The 19586-nt window shown below is 44.4% G+C and overlaps 1 protein-coding gene and 1 pseudogene across 1 annotated transcript; one reads left to right on the forward strand and one right to left on the reverse strand.

The window, feature by feature from the left end:
* Window positions 1–5069: 5069 nt before the first annotated feature.
* LOC715337 (hydroxy-delta-5-steroid dehydrogenase, 3 beta- and steroid delta-isomerase 1-like) lies at window positions 5070–12540 on the reverse strand. The gene is made up of 4 exons (XM_015149286.3): window positions 12396–12540; window positions 8379–8543; window positions 5973–6082; window positions 5070–5771 (listed from the first exon to the last, which is right to left on the reverse strand). Exons 1-4 carry the CDS (start codon window positions 12538–12540, stop codon window positions 5070–5072), a joined length of 1122 nt encoding a protein of 373 aa, XP_015004772.3.
* Window positions 12541–16471: 3931 nt separating this feature from the next.
* On the forward strand, window positions 16472–17122 carry LOC715293 (glyceraldehyde-3-phosphate dehydrogenase pseudogene; annotated as a pseudogene).
* Window positions 17123–19586: the final 2464 nt, after the last annotated feature.

Raw genomic sequence — 19586 nt, forward strand, 5'->3', positions numbered from 1 at the left:
GAGTGGGAAACTCTCTTTTGAATTCAGTTTTTAAAAGCAATTTTTCTCTCTCTCCCTTTCTTTCTTTTTTTCTTTCTTTTCTTTCCTTCTTTCCTTTCTTTCTTTCTTTCTCTCTCTCTCTCTCTTTCTTTTTTTTTGTAGTATAAAAATGCTCCAGGCATTGCACGATGTCAGGTTTTGGATCTAATTCCCAATCCCTTTATAACCATGACAGCTGGACTTCGCCTTCATCAGTATTTCCTTTTCCCTGCTCATGGGCCTCTCACTCCTACATTCACTCTTCACATCACACAAATAAGTTCATTCTCAACCCCATACCTGCCATGTGGCTTCCCTTTTTTTCCATTCTCATCGTGATAATCCAGGTTCTTCACGTTCATCAACACCTTGAAAAGTCATCTTTGAATTCTTTCTTGCTTTGTCATTCAAAGCATTCTACTCCCTGACTCCCCATCTCTTCCTCTCTCCATTCTAACAGTTCTGTTTGCTTGTGTTTTATCCATCCATCCATCCATTCATCCATCCGTCCATCCATCCATGCATCCACCCATTCATCCATCCATGCATCCGTCCATTCCTCCATCAGCCCATGTGTCTATTTTGTCTCAGACACTGGGGACAGAGAGATGATATGGTGAATTACTGTCCTCAGGACATGGCAGTGTAGGGGTGGGGAACAGGATATATAAATAAAAAATTAATGGCAGTGCAACTAGATATGCACAAAGCATGGAGGATGTAAAAGAAGAACCTGGGAAGGATGCACTGGCAGGAGAGCTGGGCACCTTCTAAGCAGAAGGAATGCCGTGCACTGGCATGGGTAGATGAAAAAGCATACTGCACGCAGGAAGCCCTGAGTTTTGGAAAATTGTTGAGGCAAAAATTAAGAGAATCTGGGGATAGGACAGGGATTGGTGGTAAGAATTAATCTGGAGTGTTAGGCAGGGCCCAGGTCTTCAGAGGTCCTATATGTTATGCTAAGGCTCTCAGGCTCACCCTAATAGTCCTGGGGCTCCACTCAGTGGTTGGTTTTAAGGAAGGGAGTGACATGGTGAGACTAGTTTGGAGAGAACTCTGGACTCCTGCAAATAGATTTCATGGGTAACTCTTCAAGGTGGGGAGGCCTGTGGGGGGTAAAAGTAGGAATGATGTTTACCAGGGAGGAAGAGGACACATGCAAGAAGCGTTGTGGAGGTAAAGTTGGTAGCCCTGAATGATAGGTGGAAGGAGTCTGGGGCTGCCATCCAGGTTTCTGGCTTGAGAAAGTGCGTGCATGAGAGTTCTGTGCCCATACCCAGTCCTGTCTAAACTAGGTCGTTCTGCCTTGGGCCTGCCTCAGTTGCCCCTGTATTCAGTTTTGTTACCAACGCATAAATCAGGCCTTCATTTCTTACCTAGATTCTTGAAGTATCCTCTTCATCTCTTTCAGTCCATCCTAGAAAATACTGCCATCGTAATCTTCCAGGGATGGCTGAACAATTCCCATTGCATAGTGAACGATGTCCCAGCTTTTAGCATCACCATCAATATTCATAGCTAGAGCAGACTTTCTTTTCCCGTAGAGTCAAATTTTTGAGAGAACATGAGGCATGTTGTATGTGAAAGTGGTTTTTAAGGGGGGCACAGACTCGTACTCTGAGGTCAAAGAAGGAAGATGGCAGGGTGTCTCTAGAAGTGACCCTGGGTGATCCTGTCTGTGCCCATCATGTCTTTCTAGGTGTATCTTCCACCTTTCCCCTGGCCTAGTGTTCTCTGGTCTGGTCTCATTGTTGCCTAAAATTGACCCCTTTCTTACCTGGGTCTTTGCAGACTGCATTGCTTCTGCCTGGAATACTTTCACTCACATTCCTGTCTGTTGAAATCCTACCCATCTTTTGATATCCAGCCCAAATGCAAGGACCCCATGAATCTCCAGGGGAATGGATCATCCGGAAGCACTATCCTGTGTTACGACACCCTGCACATTTACTGTGCACAGCACCCAACATGTCTCGTATTTTATCTCCCCCACTGGACTGCTAGACTGGGAGCAGAAGTGGAAAATCGGAGGCCTTAAGCCTGGGTCCAGCCTTTGAATGTGTTCTGTTAATTTGCACATTATTCCCCAACCAAATTTAATTTATTTAAAAAAAACCTGTGTTAAACACACAGAAAATTTGAAAATATGATATAATAATGTATATTTGGGACATCACTGAGAATGAACAGATTTGCTGCTGACACCTCGCCACCTACTTTTTAAGATATAAAATATTACATGTACAGTTTGAACACTAGCCCACACATCCCTCTTAAAGCTGGTCTTCACACTGCTATTTCAAATTTAGCGTTAGTAACTAATATTTAGAAATCAAAAGATTTCACATAAGAATTGGCCTCCTACCACTTTCCTGCCAGTCCTCAGCAGACCACTGTGGGTTCCACACCCCACTCAAGCCCTCAGAGCCTGCCTGTCTGGTCGGTGGCTGAATCTTGCACCTGAGCTCCTCGTCTGCCCTCTGTACACACTTCCCAGCAGTTGAGGGGGCTCTTCATGGCCTTTGTCCTCCTCCAAACCACTGCCCTGGCTGTGCCCCCTGCCTGGACCCAAGAATCCAAGGCCTCATTCAAGCCCCATGGGCTCCTGTGGCTTTTCCCAGTGACTTCAGCTCAGATCCATTCTCTGTACTCATATACACCTAGCTCTTAAGCCGGTGGCTAGGCACTTGCCCGTGCTTTCATTTATTCCTTTGCTAGGTACCTTGCAGAGCCACCCAGGTGAAGAAAACGGACCCAAAAGTGCCCGCTGGGTCTGGTTTCCTTGTTCTTCCCTCTGAGATTTTGCTGCTCCCGTGTGATGCATCACATGAGGTGCGGTGGGGCTTGGTGCAGGATCTCTGCCCGCCTGGCACCTGTAGCTGTAAGAAGGGATGGCACATATTGTTGGCTACAACACAACAGGGCCTCTATGCTTGTTCAGTTGAGAATGCTAGTCATCCGATTCCCTCGTCTCTCTTCGATCACTCCTCGCTGCCCGATGGAGATATGTCCTTTCCCTTTCCTTCCCTGTGAAAATTGCCCCGGTGGTTCATAGGTGTGGGGTTTCACTAGGCTGAAAAACAAGGAGGAAGGGCTCTTGTCCCAGATTCCACCACCCTCCTTTCTCTCCCATGCAATTTTGCGTTAACATATGGATGGTGTGCATGCCTTTCAAAAGCTGGACAGATGCTGGCTCTTGGCATTTTGTGCAGAGGACGGGGAAGGAGGAGTGCTGCATTTTTCACCTTACCCCATTGCCTGGGGCCACACCGCCCTGATGGTAGTGCTGATCATCGGTTCCTTGGGGTTTTGAAAGTGGTGGAAACCTGTTCATCTGAGCCAGAATGTTTTTCTCTTTTCCCATCAGAACGAACACTGATACTATATCCTTTGTGATCATCAAATTCAACTGATTAATGATGTGTAGATTTCCTGTGTAGGAAAGAAGCCGTCTTGGTCCTGGATGTGACTGTCATCATTGCTGTCACACCCAGGTGCAGAGGGAGACAGCTTCCCCTCCACACACTCTGACCCCACAGCAACCTCCTCACCTGCTTCAGTTCTACTCTGTCCCTGATGTCCCTGAGACTGGATTGTGTTTGTTGTTTGTTTGTTTGTTTTTTACTGTTGCTTCTTTGGTTGGTTATTGGCTATGTCATCGTTGAAGTCCCCAAACTTGTCCTGATTTGTCTCCACTTCTCAGGCATGTTGAGAAGAATAAGAGGGCCAGTGACTAAAAGGGAGATGGAGGGAAGGAAAGTGGCTAAGGAAGTGGAAGAATAAAGGAAGAAAGGATGTGATTCAAAGGAGAGAAGGATAAAGAAAGAGGAAGAGGCAGTTAAATCTGGGGATGTGGGATAGTACACTTCTACTTTTTGAGCTGAAGAGGAGGTATATTTTGAAGAAGTTCACACTTGTTCCCTTTACTTGCCCAGGAACCCATGGTGTGGCTTCATTGTGTGATTTGAAAGGGTGAAATGCAAGATTATTAATGACCAGAATGGCCAACACATTTATAGCCAGGTGTGTCCTAGAGACCTTCAAGGAAATTGGCACTAAAGCTGGTGGAGGCTGGATGCCTTTTTGCTTGCTCTCCCTTGCTCAAGGCCATTGGTAAGGCATGCAGCCCTTCCAGATGCCCTCAGGGAATTTCCCGAGTTCTAAAGAATCCCCTGCATGGGATTGTGCAAGAAGGAGGTAACCCAAGTAAGCTAGGGCTCTCCCAAGGATTGGCACCCCATGCTCCAATGCTCTGCCGTACCACTGACAAGGCCAGTTCAGGCTGTTTGATTTGGTGGAGACATAGGGACTTTCTTGGCCAATCTCCTGATAGCAGGCCTAGCCACTAATCAGTTGACTGTGAACAAATTTTCTCACCAATAAAATGGAAACGGTCACCCTGCCTCGGGTTTCTGATGAGTATTAAATGAGGTAATATATGTCATATGTAGCTCATGTTGTACATGCCTGAAATAAGGTAGAGCTTATTCAGCCTTCAACCACCCTTCCTGACCCTCCCACTACTCTGCCCACCTCCTAACCCCAGTTTCATGCTACTCTTCTAAGTTGGAGATGGTGATACCTGGAAATGAAAGGGAAAGGAGGAAAGTATGTGTTAACAGAAACCACACCTCCCTCCAGGTTAAGCATTAAAACATTTATTGCTTGTTTCATTGAACTGTGTGAAGAAACAGGAGAGTTAAAAGAAAAGAAATCCTTTCTCATTTAGGAGGAGAAATGGAGTTCTAGTAGTTAAAAGAGACCCTCAAGATAAAAGAGACCACAATTTTTCAGAATCAGGCACCGAGATTTGGAAAAAGCAAATCACGTTGTCTGTCCTCTGGTATACGATTAGGACAGAAAGCTTCTGGTTGGGCCAGGGAATGGGCAGGTTTTAATGACATGAGGAAGACAATAAGTTGGCTATTATGTGAAAGGGAGGCAGCAGGACCTGGGCTTGTGCCCTTGTCACCTTCTGTATGAAGCCAGGAGGGTGGAGCTTGATGACACCTCCTAACAACACCCACATGCACATCTCTGTCATCCTTAAATCACTGAGTCTTGGACTTCAGGGTCTCCTTGTGCCAGTCCACAAGGGAACCCACCGACTCCACGGTTTTCTGCTTGGCTTCCTCCCAGCTGTAGAGTGGCTCATACGCCAGATCTTGCTGAGCCTTCTTGTAAGAGAAGGTGAACACGCTATTTGACAATGTCACTGTGTGATGGTTGAAGGGCGGTTGATAGGTGCAAATTGGCCTGAGCAGGAGAGTCACTATTTCCAGCAGGAAGCCAATCCAGTACATCAGGGATAAAGGAAGGCTCCATCTGGAATCAAGGCGGAGGCTGAACTCTTTGCTCAGGGTGTAACTAAGGTTATCATAGCTTTGGTGAGGCGTGTCACCTGAGATGTAGTAGAACTGCCCTCGGACACTTAGGGCCTTCTTGGGGTCCCACAGGGCCCTCAAGGCCAGAATGTGGGCCCAGGCCACATTGCCAACATAGACTGGGTTGACAGTGGAGAACTTGCCAACACTTGACAGGATCCCATTGTTGTTCAGTGCCTCATTTATATTGGCAGTAAGAAATGGGCCTCCTTCCCCATAGATACACATGGGTCTTAAGGCACAAGTGTAAAAGGTATCACCATTTTTCAGAGTCCACCCATTAGCTGCCAGCACAGCCTTCTCAGCGAGCTTTTTACTGTGTGGATATGGAGCAGACCGTGTGTTTTCCAGAGAGTCTTGTGTTTCTCTCTTACAAGAAGGCTCAGTGAGATCTGGCGTATGAGCCGCTCTACAGCTGGGAGGAAGCCAAGCAGAAAACCGTGGAGTGGGTTGGTTCCCTTGTGGACCGGCACAAGGAGACCCTGAAGTCCAAGACTCAGTGATTTAAGGATGACAGAGATGTGCATGTGGGTGTTGTTAGGAGATGTCATCAAGCTCCACCGTCCTGGCATTCTCGATGATTTCCTTGTAGGAGTTGGGCCCGGCTACCCCTAGGGCACTGGGGTAGATGAAGACTGGCACACTGGCTTGGACACAGGCCTCCAACAGGAGCTGAGTACCTGCCCACAAAGAGCATGCTGTCAGTGTCAGGAAATATCCCTAAGGGGGGCCTACCACATACACAGATCCATGTGCCCCACTCCTCACTCCCAAGTACAGTGGTTGTAACAGACTCGGGATATATTCTTCTGTGGCTCTGACTAACACTGGGCCACGCTACAACCATAGGAAAAACACAAAAATGAAAAGAAACTGACATGTGGGTTCTGGAGAACAAGAATTTTTAGACTTTTGGGTCTCATGTATGTGTCTGTGTGTGTGTGTGTGTTTGTGTGTGTGTGTACCTTAATTTTGGAAAATGACCTTGGGTTATCATTTTTTGTTTTGTCACGTACACATTGAAAAATTAGGATTTTTCATCAATACCATTAAAGACAGATCATTTAAAATCTAAAAATACTCTGAGTGTATGGATAGTCCCAGTTCTTAGGCACAAAAGGGCAGTGGAAGAATTCACATGACACACACACAAATACATAGTATGCAGGCAATATACACTCTTCAATATACATGAAATTGTTAATAGTTTTCTCATTTTGTTGAGTACTAATAAAACTTTGCCACAAGGACCATCTCTGGACATTGAGCAAACAGTGGGTTGTGGGAACATGCTGGAGACCCACAGTCTTTTCCTGATTGTGTGTTCCCTGGGAAAGAGGCTCCCAATTTAAAGTCTCTGTGCAATTTGAATTTCTGGAGAGACAGTCTCAGGTTTTTAAAAATTAATCCAATGAGGGAGAAAATTTGGAGTTAGTTTGCCTTCAAGGGGGAATTGATCAACATTGTGAAGTATTTTCTAAGCCTGGGAGTGATAATGGTTTTAGGGAACAGATGTCTCTAACTGTCTTCCCATCTAGAAGACATCTAACAGATGTCTTCCCCTGTCATTTCATATCCCCTGTTGTATGGAGCTGTGGAGAGTAGGAATTAAAATAAAAAACTGGTTAATCTTAGCATCCTCCTTTCACTGTAGAGGTACTTAGAGGTATGGGTAAGTAGCAACTGGAAAGGGTTTTTTTTTTTGTTTTTTTGTTTGTTTGTTTTTGTTTTTTGAGATGACACTGGCGACTCAAAAGTAATTAGTTGCTTTAGAAAAGGAGTTTGAGGCTGGGTGTGGTGGCTCATGCCTGTAATCCCAGCACTTTGGGAGGCGGAGGTGGGTGGATCACGTGAGGTCAGGAATTCAAGACCAACCTGGCCAACATGGTGAAACCCCATCTCTACTAAAAATACAAAAAAAAAAAAAAAAAAAAAATTAGCTAGGTGTGGTGGTGGGCACCTGTAATCTCAGCTACATTGGGAAGCTGAGGCAGGAGAATCGCTTGAACCTGGGAGGTGGAGGTTGCAGTGAGCCGAGATCACGCCACTGCACTCCAGCCTGGGTGACAAGAGTGAAACTCTGTCAAAAAAAAAGAAAGAAAAAGAAAAAGAAAAAAAAGAAAAGGAGTTTGAGTAGCCTGAATGTGGAGGGCCAGGCCGGGGGTTGGGGTGCTGTAGTGCTGAAGAGGCTCTGGAGATCAGAGAGTGAGTGTGCATTAGAAGATTCCTTAAGGAAATGTGTCTGAATTTAAAGTAGGTTGGAAAGTGACAATTCAGAAAGACCACCAAGCATTTAAGGGATGAGGATTGAATGAGGGTGCACTTTGGGTACCTGGCTGGAAACAGCTATGTAATAGCAGACCCTGTGGTGAGCTGAACAGATTGCATTCTGGTACACTGGGAAACTCTTATTGTTAAAAAAATATTGTGGGAAGGTGTGTGCTAGATAATTCTGTTCTGACAGACCTCTGTGAACCAGCTTTGCTAGTTCTCGAGAGGACTTCTTTGAGGTGGGCAGGAGGGCTCTGAATGTTCTTACCAGCCTGCACACAAGGTTCAAAATGATGACTATGATGACACCTGAAAGGTCTGATTCTGGTCTGGGGAGCCAAGGGGTAACTGGATTTCAAGAGTCTGAAGTCAGAGATTAATTGACTTTTGACTGGGGCCACATTAGAAAGAGCTTCCACAGCCTTCGGAGTCACACAGGAGTGAGTTTAAAGTCGAACTCTCCTACTTACTTACGTACTCACCTGTGGGACTTTGGACAAGTTGCTTGTCTTTGCTCAGTCCTAGTTTTCTCATCTATGAAACTGAAAATAGCAGCCTTGAGTTCCCCCAGTCAGTAGTGATCAGCAAAGGCACTTGGCCCAGAGCACAGCAGGTGTTCAGTGGAGGGACTTCTCTTTCCTTCCTGCCCTTCTTTCTGATCCTCATTTCCCCACCTTGGTCCATCTCCTCCCCAGGCCACCGTACCATTCACATTGACATTCATGATGGACTTTCTGTGAGGGACACCGAAGACATCAATGATACAGGAGGTGTGGATGACGACCAAGACGTCCTGGCAGGCTCTCTTCAGGAATGGCTCATCCAGAATGTCTCCTTCCAGCACTGTCAGCTGGGTCTTGTTCTGGAGCTCTGTGTGAACACGGGTCAGGTCATAGGAATGATTTCTGGATCTGGTTGGGAAGTTTTCTGATAAAGGTGATGTTACACAGGTGTTCGAGGATGGTTAGAGTGGGGGTGTTAGAGTGGAGGGTGTACATTCCACGGAAAGAAGAAGCAAACAAAGACACAGAAATCAGCATGGTAGCAGTTTACTAGGAAAGCAAACATCTGTTTCTACCATGTCTCATTTCAGAAAAGTAATCTGAGCAGTGAGCTGTCAGGTGTACCTAGAATATAAGCATTGCTAGAGTCATGGGAGACTCACCAAATTTCTTAAGGAGCCTAGGGTGATTGTGGAGAGTTGGGTATAAAAGGGAAAAAGTGAATTCAATTTTGTAGGTAATGAGGAATAATGTATGGAATCATGATTTTGGGTCTCCAGCATCATATCAAAGAAAAATGCTTATTGATATTTGGAATAAAAAGAGAAACAGGCCAGGTGTGGCGGCTCACGCCTATTTCTTTTTGCATTGCAAACATAAATAAGCAATTTTTGGAACTTTGGGAGGCCAAGGTGGGTGCATGCCTTGAGCCTGGAGGATGGAGACCAGCCTGGACAACCTGGTGAAACCCCATCTCTACTAAAAATACAAAAATTAGCCCTGTGTGGTGGCATCTGTCTATACTCTTTGCTATCCAGGAGGCTGAGGCAGAAAGATGGATGAAGGATGGATGGAGCCCAAGAGGTGAAGGTGGCAGTGAGCTGAGATTGCACCTCTGCACTCCAGCCTGGGGGGTAGAGCAAGACCCTTTCTCAAAAAAAAAAAAAAAAAAAAAAGAAGAAAGAAAGAAAAAGAGAGAGAGAGAGAGAGAGAAACAGAGGCAGAGTTGTTGTGTAGGAAGTTAGCCTTGGCTTGAGGATATAAAATGGACAGATACAGGTGATATGAGAAAGCCAGGTGATCGAATGATTAATCAGAATGTCTGTGCCAATGTTTAGACGAGGGCTGGAACCAGAGTCCAGCAGTGGAAGCAAAGGAGGGGAGAGATACAACAGGTATGAATTTCAGACCTTACGTTGAAGGTCCTGGTACCTATTGGATCTGGGCTGAGAGGAAAAGAAGATAAAATCACCCCTGTGGTTTCCTGCTTGGGCAACTGGGATGAGAGTAGAGCCATTACTAGGAAATTGAGGATGGGCGTAAATGATGAATTTCATTGAAAAACTCTTATCGGATACCATGAAAAGCAGATAGCAACGCTGAAAATGAGTTAGCCACCGATGAACTAACATCCCAGATGTCTAGTGTCTAGCCAAGGGCAGTGGATATAACATCCATATCTTCAGGCTTCTCTGAAATCTACAGGTAGTGATGCTGCCAGTAAAGTTGTCAGCTGGAATTAGCCCCAAAATGAACACCATGCTACATGGAGCTCAGATAAATACTCTACTCTCATTTGTGCTTTATAATCTGCATACGGCCCACAGCTTGCTTCTTTCCCTTTACAGCTATCTTGTAAGGTAGGTATTTTGCGTCCCACTTTATTGGTGAGGAAACTGAGGCACAGATAAGTTAAAGGACAGATCTAAGGTCAGGCTTCTAGTAAGGCTCAAACCTGCCCACCTCACCTGAAGCCTTGTACTCCGTACCCCAGGTGCAGGACTGGCTGTTTAGAATCAACTTTTCTGAGAAAGAGTAAGAATAAGCCAGTTTAACTGAAATTGGCAACAAAGGCCAAATAATTGTAAGAGTGAAATTCAGGTGAAAAACTCAAGGCTGGAGAAATTCCTTCCTGGGGTACAGGCGGGACCATTTACTCTCCTAATGCCTGTGCCATGTTTGGTCTACTCCCAGCCCCTTCCTATAGTCAGGCACCTCCAAGAAGGGCCTGCAGTGGGAGGAGCCAGGGAAGAGGCTGCTGGGAAGACGTGGTAACAGCCTGAGAGTGGAATTTTCTGTTTGTATTTCCCCCTCTTCTCCCTTCTCTGCTGCCTTCCTCTGCTTCTCCTTTGTTGCCGACTTCAGACAGACTGGCTCAAAGAAATTGCTATTTCAAAGCGGAAGAAGTCCAAAGCGGGGAGAAAAGCACTGTTTGCAAACGCGTTTGCAGGGATCAATAGGCACCAGGAAAGGGGACTTTGTTGATGGAGCTATAGCTTCCTCCTTCTAGAAGCTGCTAGACTAACTACTGCTTAAGCACACAAATGCTGCACTAGACTGCGTGTGTTCAAATCCAGATTTGCCATATTCTAACTGTGGAACCTTGAACAAGTTAATTAACCTCTCTCTGACTGTCTCCTCTTCTGTAAGAAAGGAAGGTGATAAAAAACCGATCTCATAGGGTGGTTATGAGGAGCAAATGAGTCGACACATGCAAAATGTTTAGCACAGTGCCTGACACAGAAAGAACACTGAATAGATTCTCTGTTTTTATCTTCATGCAGGCCCCCACTCATTCATTATACCTTCTGAATTTTCACCATAGGTGAACGGTTCCCTTAGGCTGAGCATTATTTTTTTTTTCCGGTATCAGGTGTTAGAGCGCGAATATTGGTGAGATATAAAGATTACAAACATTTAATATTGGTCGTATGTTAATATTTGTTTATCAAAGACACCATTAAAACAGAAGGTGGAGGAAATGGGACTTTTGAAGAGGCCACTCTTCTCTGGGAGAGTGAAAGAAGAGATTGTTGGGTGTGGTCTCTGAGTGCTGTCAAGTGGGAGCTTTTCTGTGGGCAGGGGAGGACCCTCTGGGCAGCCAAAGCCCACATGTAGACACACAGTCCCCCCAATCCCCTGGGTTGGGGAGGTGGACAAGGAATTGGTTGGGGGCACACAGAGAGGCAAAGAGAGAGACTGAAGACCCACTTTGCCAAGCACCAACCCAATGGCCAAGTGATGGAGCCTCTGGAAGGAAGCTCTGGCCTGAGCGCTGCTATACACTGATCAGATGGCATTGGTGAGTAACTTTATGTTTCTAGACCTTGATGGGTTCGTTGTCCAGTTAGATGTGATCCATTTTGTACCTTCCTCATGGGGTTTTTTTTTTGCACAAGGAGTTGCTACAGCAAATTCTGCCATCAATTTCTTTGGGGTATTGAGCAACAGAGAGAAATGTTTTTTGTTGTTGTTGTTGTTGTTTGTTTGTTTGTTTTAAAGCCATTTATAAGAAATCTAAATGAGGCATGTCCGACCTCATACTGCCTCTTACTCTGTCTCTGCTTTGTGCTGTGCACTTGAGCACTCTCTCTCTCTCACTGATGCCCTCTCTCTCCTGTTCTCTCTCTTTCTCATTCATTCACTGACTTTCTCATTCTCTCTCCTCCTCATTTTTTTTCTCTCTCTTTCTGACACACACACACACACACACACCCCACACACAAACACTTACACACTCATCTTTACCTTTGTTCCCTTTTATTTTCCCTTCACTAAAATACTAAGGAGGCTTCCAAACAAAACAAAGTCCAGCGCAGTCTAGAGAGGCAGGACCCACTGGTGAGGTCTTTAGGGTAATGGTGTCCTTTGTGAATGTTGCAGAGCAATCGCCAAGACAAAAAGCTTCAGACATAAAAGAGTTGCAGACAAGAAAGAGAACAGATGTGGGATTTTCTTAATAGAAGAAAAGAGGCCTGGAGGCTGAGGTGGCTGCCTCTCAAGTTCTGGGTCAGGGCCAGAATCCAGTCTCTGGATCCCCCATTCAGTATATTTCACACTATGACATTTTATACTCTTTAATGTTTCCTTTTTAATGACTTTGGATGTGGGATTGGCTTAGATTTGGCTACAACTTTCCATAACTTGCTAGACAAGGTCCACCTCCCCACACAACAGGGTTTAAGCTGGAGCCACACAACTATGACTCAAGTTTACTTACTAGAAAATTCCTCCCTCAGTCCTGGTCTGAAGGCCTTGTCCAAGGCCCTGATCTCCTTCAGCTCTGTCTTCTCCACCAACAGGCAGATGATCCTCTGACCCAGAAACCCTCCTGCTCCTGTCACAAGGCAGCTCCAGCCTGTCATGGCCAATCCAAGGTAGCAGGAAACACTCGCCAGGAAACAGAAGATGCTAGGGAGAAGATATTACTCTATGGTGACCCTAGAGAAGGCTAAAAAGGGAGATCAGATATTTATACACTCACACAGATGCCTTTTTACTTCCACCCAATTTTTTTTTGCAAAAATTCCATATCCCACCGTTGCTAGAAGTAGCTGCAAGAAAATGAAAAAGCTCTAACCATTAGTTAGATTATTAATAGCTGAAGAGAGTAGTCAGGGTGCTGGTCACCTCATCCTTTGAGGCAAGCCTGGAGCCTTGTGCACTGTGGCTTCTGGCTCAGGCATTATCACCATGAACTCCTGCCACAAACTCATTGCTCTCTGCTCCTTCAGGATCCCTTTACTCAGAAGAACAGTGACCTTTAAGTTTTATCTCCCAGAAACAGAATGAGAAGTTTAATCTCCCAGGAACAGAAAGAGAAATTCAAGGCTGCAATGTGATGAAGCATCTTGGGTTTAGACTTAACAGGACACTGGTCAGTTGATACCAGCTCTGGGATCTGCAACCTGTGAAGTTAAAGTAGACTGGGAGAACTCTTCAAGTGCAATGTGAACTCTGACCTTGCGCAGTAAATACATTTGGGAGGAAATCCACATTAGCCCATTATCTCCTCTCTCAGACTATCATTTGAGATGTTGCTCCTGTCTTGCAAGGTTTAGAAATGTTGACAGCTCCAATCACTAAGTTTTATGTGAGGTGACTTTCTCTCCTACCCAATATATCCAAAACCTCAATTGCAATTTTCCCCTGGAGAGCTTTGGATTCCTAGACAAAGAACATCATTGGAGGGAAGCTGTCTAGTGATAACTGCTTAATTATATGGCCTGTACCACAAGAGTGGGGATTTCTGGTTGTATGACCCAATGACTCTTACCATAGATGTTTGAACTTATCCTGTATTTTTGGCTGCAAAACCATTCTCAGCAAATTCCTGAACTGAATATGCTGTGAATGCTTCTGTAGTCTATGCCTGACAACTGCCCAGTATCACTACCATAAGCTCCCCAAAACACTTTCCTCTATTTTAAAAAATCAAGGTGTAATTTATATGCATTAAAATGCCCAGATCTTAAGTATTCAGTGCCAATGAACTTTGACAGTTACATATGCTCATGTAAGTACCACTCAACGAAGATATAGACAATTTCCTTCCCTCCATAAAGGTGTTTTCGAACTGTCCCCTGTTATTTCCCTGCCCTCCGCCCAATCAGTCTCAGAGGCAACTACTTTCTGATTTTTATTCTCACAGAATTCCCATTTTCTATTTCAATTTCCTATATTTTCATAATTTATTCTTCTAAGATCTCTGTGGTTCTGGATATATGTTTAAATATAAAATCATTTTAAAGTTTAGCTTTCTGCATAGTGTACAGAAAAATTAACTACTGATTTTCTCTATTGTTTGTTCATTCTTGTATTTCATGATTTTCATTATTTTTGTAATTGGCTTACATTTATTAACTTTGGGTTTATTTTACTCTTCTTTTTCAGGGTTCTTTTGATGAAAGCATAGATAATTGACTTTACTCCTTTGCTCATTTCCACTACAGGCATTGAAAGTTGTCAGTCTCTCTCTAAGCACTATGTCAGCTGCGTCCCACATTTTGAGGCACTGGGTCATCATCACTCAGTTAACGAACTTTTTCTTGTGAATTCGTTTATGACCAAAGTGTTATTCAACATATGATGCTTGTTTTCTAGGATTGGGAGTCTTCTAGATATCTTATTGTTATGGATTTCTAATTAAATCCTATTGTGGCCAGAGCATATACCCTGTGTGATTTTGATCCTTGGATATATATTGAGACTTGTTTTATGGTCCAGCATACGGTCTATGATGGTGAAAATGCCATAAGCACTTGAAAATAATGCTTTCTGAAGTTGTTGGAAGTAATACTCTACAAATGATTTGGTTTGAAACTCCACCCTGGGTCTTGCCCTCCTCCCACATTGTAGACATTCATCTAATACTTGGAACCTGACTACCAGTGCTTCAAACCCACTTGCCGAGAAAGGTTGACCCTGTGCTGCAAGCTGTAGCAGCTTGTTCTCTGAAGCTGGCAGAACTAGCTACAGGCCCTGGGTCTTGCTGAGACTTGTGGAGCACTATCTGAGGCCAACCAGGTGCATCACGTGCCTTTGCCTGCTGTAGCAGATGCTGGAGTACACCTTAGGTAGCCCTCATCTCCTTCAGGACAGTATCGCTCATTCCCTCAGCTGTTGAGAGTTCTGGAGGCTGATAGATTTCAACCAGTGTCTCTCTTGGAGTCTCTGAGTGGAACCAATAAATATAAGCTTTCTTTAAACCAATAAATATCTCGCTTTCTTTAGGAACATGAGAAGTAAAACAAAGGGCAAGACTGATGTGAGCCAAACTACCAACTTTCTTTTATTTTTAAACAACTTTACTGAGGCATAATTGATATAACATTCACCTGTTTTAAGGCACGGTTCAATTATTTTTAGTAACATTTTAGAATTGTGTGACCATCATCACAGTCCTGTTTTGGAACATTTCTATCATTCGTAAGGAATCCCTCATGCTCATCAGTTGCCACCCCTTATTCCAAACCCCCCAGCTCTAGGAAGCCCATAACTGATTTTCTGACTCCACAGATTTTATTTTCTGGACACCATATAAATGGAATCATATAATATGTGGTCCTTTGTATCCATCTTCCTTCACTTAGCTTAATATACTTTTATGGTTCATCTATGTTGTAGCACGTATCAATATTTTGTTCCTTTTAGGTGCCAAATCCCATTAAATTGTATGGATGACTCCCATTAGTTTATTCACTTATCAGTTGATAGATATTCAAGGTGCTTCTGCTTTTTGGACTATTATGAATAAACTGATATAAATATTCACGTTCACGTGTCGTGTTGACATACATTTTTATTTCTTTGCGGTAGACAGGTAGGAGTGACACTGCTAAGTCATATGGTAAATGTATCTTTAATGTTTTAAGAAACTGCCAAATTGTTTTCCGGTGTGGCTGCCTGTCCCATCAACAATGCATGAGTATTTCAATGTTTCACATCATTGTTTTTTCACTTCCTCCAATTGTTACTGTCTTTCTTTTCTATTATAGCATTCTAGTGGGTAAGAAGTTGTATCACATTGTAGTTTTGATTTGCATTTCCCTGCTGACTGATGATGCTGACCATCTTTTCATGTGCTTTATTGGCCATTCCTATACCTTTTCGATGAAATGCTATTCAAATATCTTCCCCATTTTAAAACTGGGTTATTTATCTTTTTGCTGTTTAATTGTATTTTATATTCTGGATACAAGTCTTTATCAAATACGTGATTTGAAATTGTTTTCTTAGTCCGTAGCTTATCTTTTCATTTTCTTATTGATGTCTTTCAAAATGCAAATATTTTTAGTTTTGATCATTTTAGTTTTGATCAAATGCAAACATTTGATCTCATTTTTAAACTTTTTCCCTTTTACCAGGAAAAGTTGGGGTTTTGCCTAATTCAAGATCATGAATATGTTAATCTGTGCTTTCTCCTAAGATGTGCATAATTTAGCCCTTACATTTAGACCTATAATCCATTTTGAGGGAATTTTTGCTTATGTGTGAGTTAATGGCCTAAATTCTTATGGTCACTTGATTTGGACAAAAGTAAATTCAATGAAGGAAAAGGATAGTCTTTTAAACAAATGATACTGAGACAACTGAATTGTCTACATGCTCAGGGAATTTCAGCATGCTGTGTAAAGTGAGGCCCATCTGAGCCATACCCTATTGGCATCAGAGTTCTTGCAGACTTTCTTGATATGATAACCATGTGTTAAATAATATGCTGTAGCTAGTTCTCTCTTCCTGTTCCACAGGCAGCCACACTGTCCTGTTTTGCTCCAACCACACCCCTGAGACAACATGGTAAAGCTGAGGGCCTGAATAAACGGATTTGGCTGTATTGGGTGTCTGATCACCAGGGCTACTTTTAACTCTGGTAAAGTGGATATTGTCGCCATCAATGACCCCTTAATTTAGCTCAACTACATGGCCTACATGTTCCAGTATGATTCCACCCATGGCAAATTCCATGGCACCGTCAAGGCTGAGAATGGGAAGCTTGTTGTCAATGGAAAGCTAGATCCTACCAAAATAAAAAATGGCAATGCTCTTACTGAGTACCTTGTGGAGTCCATCAGTGTCTTCACTACCACGGAGAAAGTTGGGGCTCACTTCCAGAGGGGAGTCAAAAGGGCCATCATCTCAGCCCCCAGTGCTAACGTCCCCAGGTTTCTGATGGATGTGAACCATGAGAAGTATGACAACAGGTTCAAGATCATCAGCAATGACTCCTGTCCGACCAACTGCTGAGCACTCCTGTCCAAGGTCATCCATGACAATTTTGGTATCGTGGAAGGACTCGTGACCACAGTATACGCCATCAGTGCCAGTCAGAAGACTTTGGATGGCCCCTCTGGGAAGCTGTGGCATGACGGTCACCGGTCTCTCCAGAACATCATCCCGGCCTCTACTGGTGCTGCCAAGGCTGTGGGTGAGGTCATCCTTGCCTAAATGCAAGGACCCTATGAATCCCCTATGGGAATAAATCCTCTGGAAGCACTTTCCTTTCTTATGGCACTCTGCACATTTACTGTGCACAGCACCTAACATGTCTCATGTTTTATCTCCCCCGCTGGACCACTAAACTGGGAGCAGAAATGGAAAATCAGAAGTATTAGGCCTTTGTCCAGCCTGCAGACTTGTTTTGTTAGTTTGCATGCTTTTCCCCCCACAAAGTTTAATTTATTAAGAAAATTATAACCTATGACACACACACAGAAAATATGTATATGGTATAATAATGTGTATTTGGGACATATCACTAAGAACGAACAGATTTGCTGCTGACACTTGTCCACCCACTTTTTAAGGTGTAAAATATTATGCACACAGTTTGAACACTACCCCATACATCCCCCTCCTGCAGCAGGTCTTCACACTACTTTTTCCAATTTACAGTTAGTCATTAATATTTAGAAATCAAGAGATTTCACATAAGAGTTGGCCTCTGGCCACTTTCCTGCCAGTTCTCACCAGGCCGTTGTGGGCTCCGCGCCCCACCCCAGCACTTGGACCCTGCCTATTGGGTCTGTGACTGACTCTTGCACCTGAGCGCCCTCATCTGCCCTCTGTACACGCTTCCTAGAAGGTGGGGACAGGGAGCTCCTCATGCCTCTCATCCTCCTCTGCACCACTGCCCAGGCTGTGCTCCCTGCCTGGACCCAGGAATCCAAGTCCTCATTCAAGCCCCATGGGCTCCTGTGGCTTTTCCCAGTGACTTCAGCTTAGCTCTGTTCTCTGTACTCATATACACCTCGTCCTTAAGCTGGTGGCTGAGTACTTGCCTGAAGGTTCATTCATTCCCTTGCCAGGTACCTGCAGAGCCACCTAGGTGGAGAAAAGGACCCAAAAGTCCCCACCAGGTCAGATTTCCTTGTTCTTCCCTCTGAGCCTTTGACGTCCCCGTGTGGTGCATCGCATGAGGTGCAGCGGAGCTTGGTGCAGGAGCTCTGCCCACCTGGCACCCTCAGGTATAAGAAAGGATGGCACATTTTGTTGGCTACAACACTCCAAGGCCTTTTTGCTTGTTCAGTTGAGACTGCTGGCCCATCCGATCCCCTCGTCTCTTTCTTCAAACACCCCTTGCTGCCCCTTGGAGATATGTCCTTTTCCTTCCCTTCCCTGTGAAAATTGCTCTGGTGGTTTTATAGGTGTGGGGTTTCACTAGGCTGAAATACAAGGGGGAAGGGCTCTTGCCCCAGATTCCACCACCCTCCTATCCTTCTCATGCTGTTTGTCATTAATATACAGATGGTGTGAATACCTTACAAGAGCTGGACAGATGCTGCTCTTGTATTTTGTGCAGTGGCCGAGGAAAAATGAGTGTTCCTTCCATTTTTCACCTTTCCCCACTGCCTGGGGTCACTCCGTCCTGAGGCTGGTGCTGATCTTCTGTTCTTTGGGGTTTTGAAGGTGGTGGAAACTTGTTCATCTGGGCCAGAATGTTTTTCCTTTTTCCCTGCAGAATGAACACTGAGATAATCTCCTTTGCAGTAATCAAATTCAGCTGATTAACGATCTGTAAATTTTCTGTGAAAGAAAGAAGCCGTTTTGATGTTGGGTGTGACTGTCATCATTGCTGTCACACCCAGGTACAGAGGGAGACAGCTTTCCCTCCCCACACTCTGGACCCACAGCAACTTCCTCACCTGCTTCAGTTCACTTCTGTCCCTGATGCCCCTGACTGTGTTTTGTTTTTTTTTTTAAACTATTGCTTCTTTGGTTGGTTAATGACTACATCATCATTGAAGTCCCCACATTTGTCTTGATTGGTCTCCTCTTCTCATGGAAATTGAGAAGAATGAGAGGGCCAGTGATTAAAGGGGAGACAGAGGTAAGGAAAGAGGCTAAAGAAATGGAAGAATAAAGGAAGAAAGGATGTGATTTAAAGAAGACAAGGAGAAATGAGAGAGAGGCAGTTAAATCTGGGGATGTGGGATAATAGACTTCCACTTCTTGGGCTGAATAGAAGGTACATTTTTGGGGAAGTTCACGCTTGTTCCCTTTACTTGCCCAGGAACCCATGGTGTGGCTTCATTGTGTAATTTTAAAGGGTAAAATGCAGGGTTATAAATGACCCGAATGGCCAACACACGTATAGCCAGGTGTGTTGTAGAGACCTTCAAGGAAATTAGTACTGAAATTGGTGGAGGCTGGATGCCTTTTTGCTTCTCTCTCCCCTGCTCAGGCCCATTTGGTAAGGCATGTAAACCCTTCCAGATGCCCCTCAGGGAATCTTCTGGGTTCTAGAGAGTCCCCCGCATGGGACTGAGCAAAAAGAGGTAAACCAAGTGAGCTGGGGCTCTCCCAAGAATCAGCACTCCCTGCTCCAGTGCTCTGCGGTACCACTGACAAGACCAGTTCAGGCTGTGTGATTCTGTGGAAAGATAAGGACTTTCAAGGCCGACTCCCTGGT

Source organism: Macaca mulatta, chromosome 1, assembly GCF_049350105.2.
Source record: "Macaca mulatta isolate MMU2019108-1 chromosome 1, T2T-MMU8v2.0, whole genome shotgun sequence".
Classification (NCBI taxonomy): domain Eukaryota; kingdom Metazoa; phylum Chordata; class Mammalia; order Primates; family Cercopithecidae; genus Macaca; species Macaca mulatta.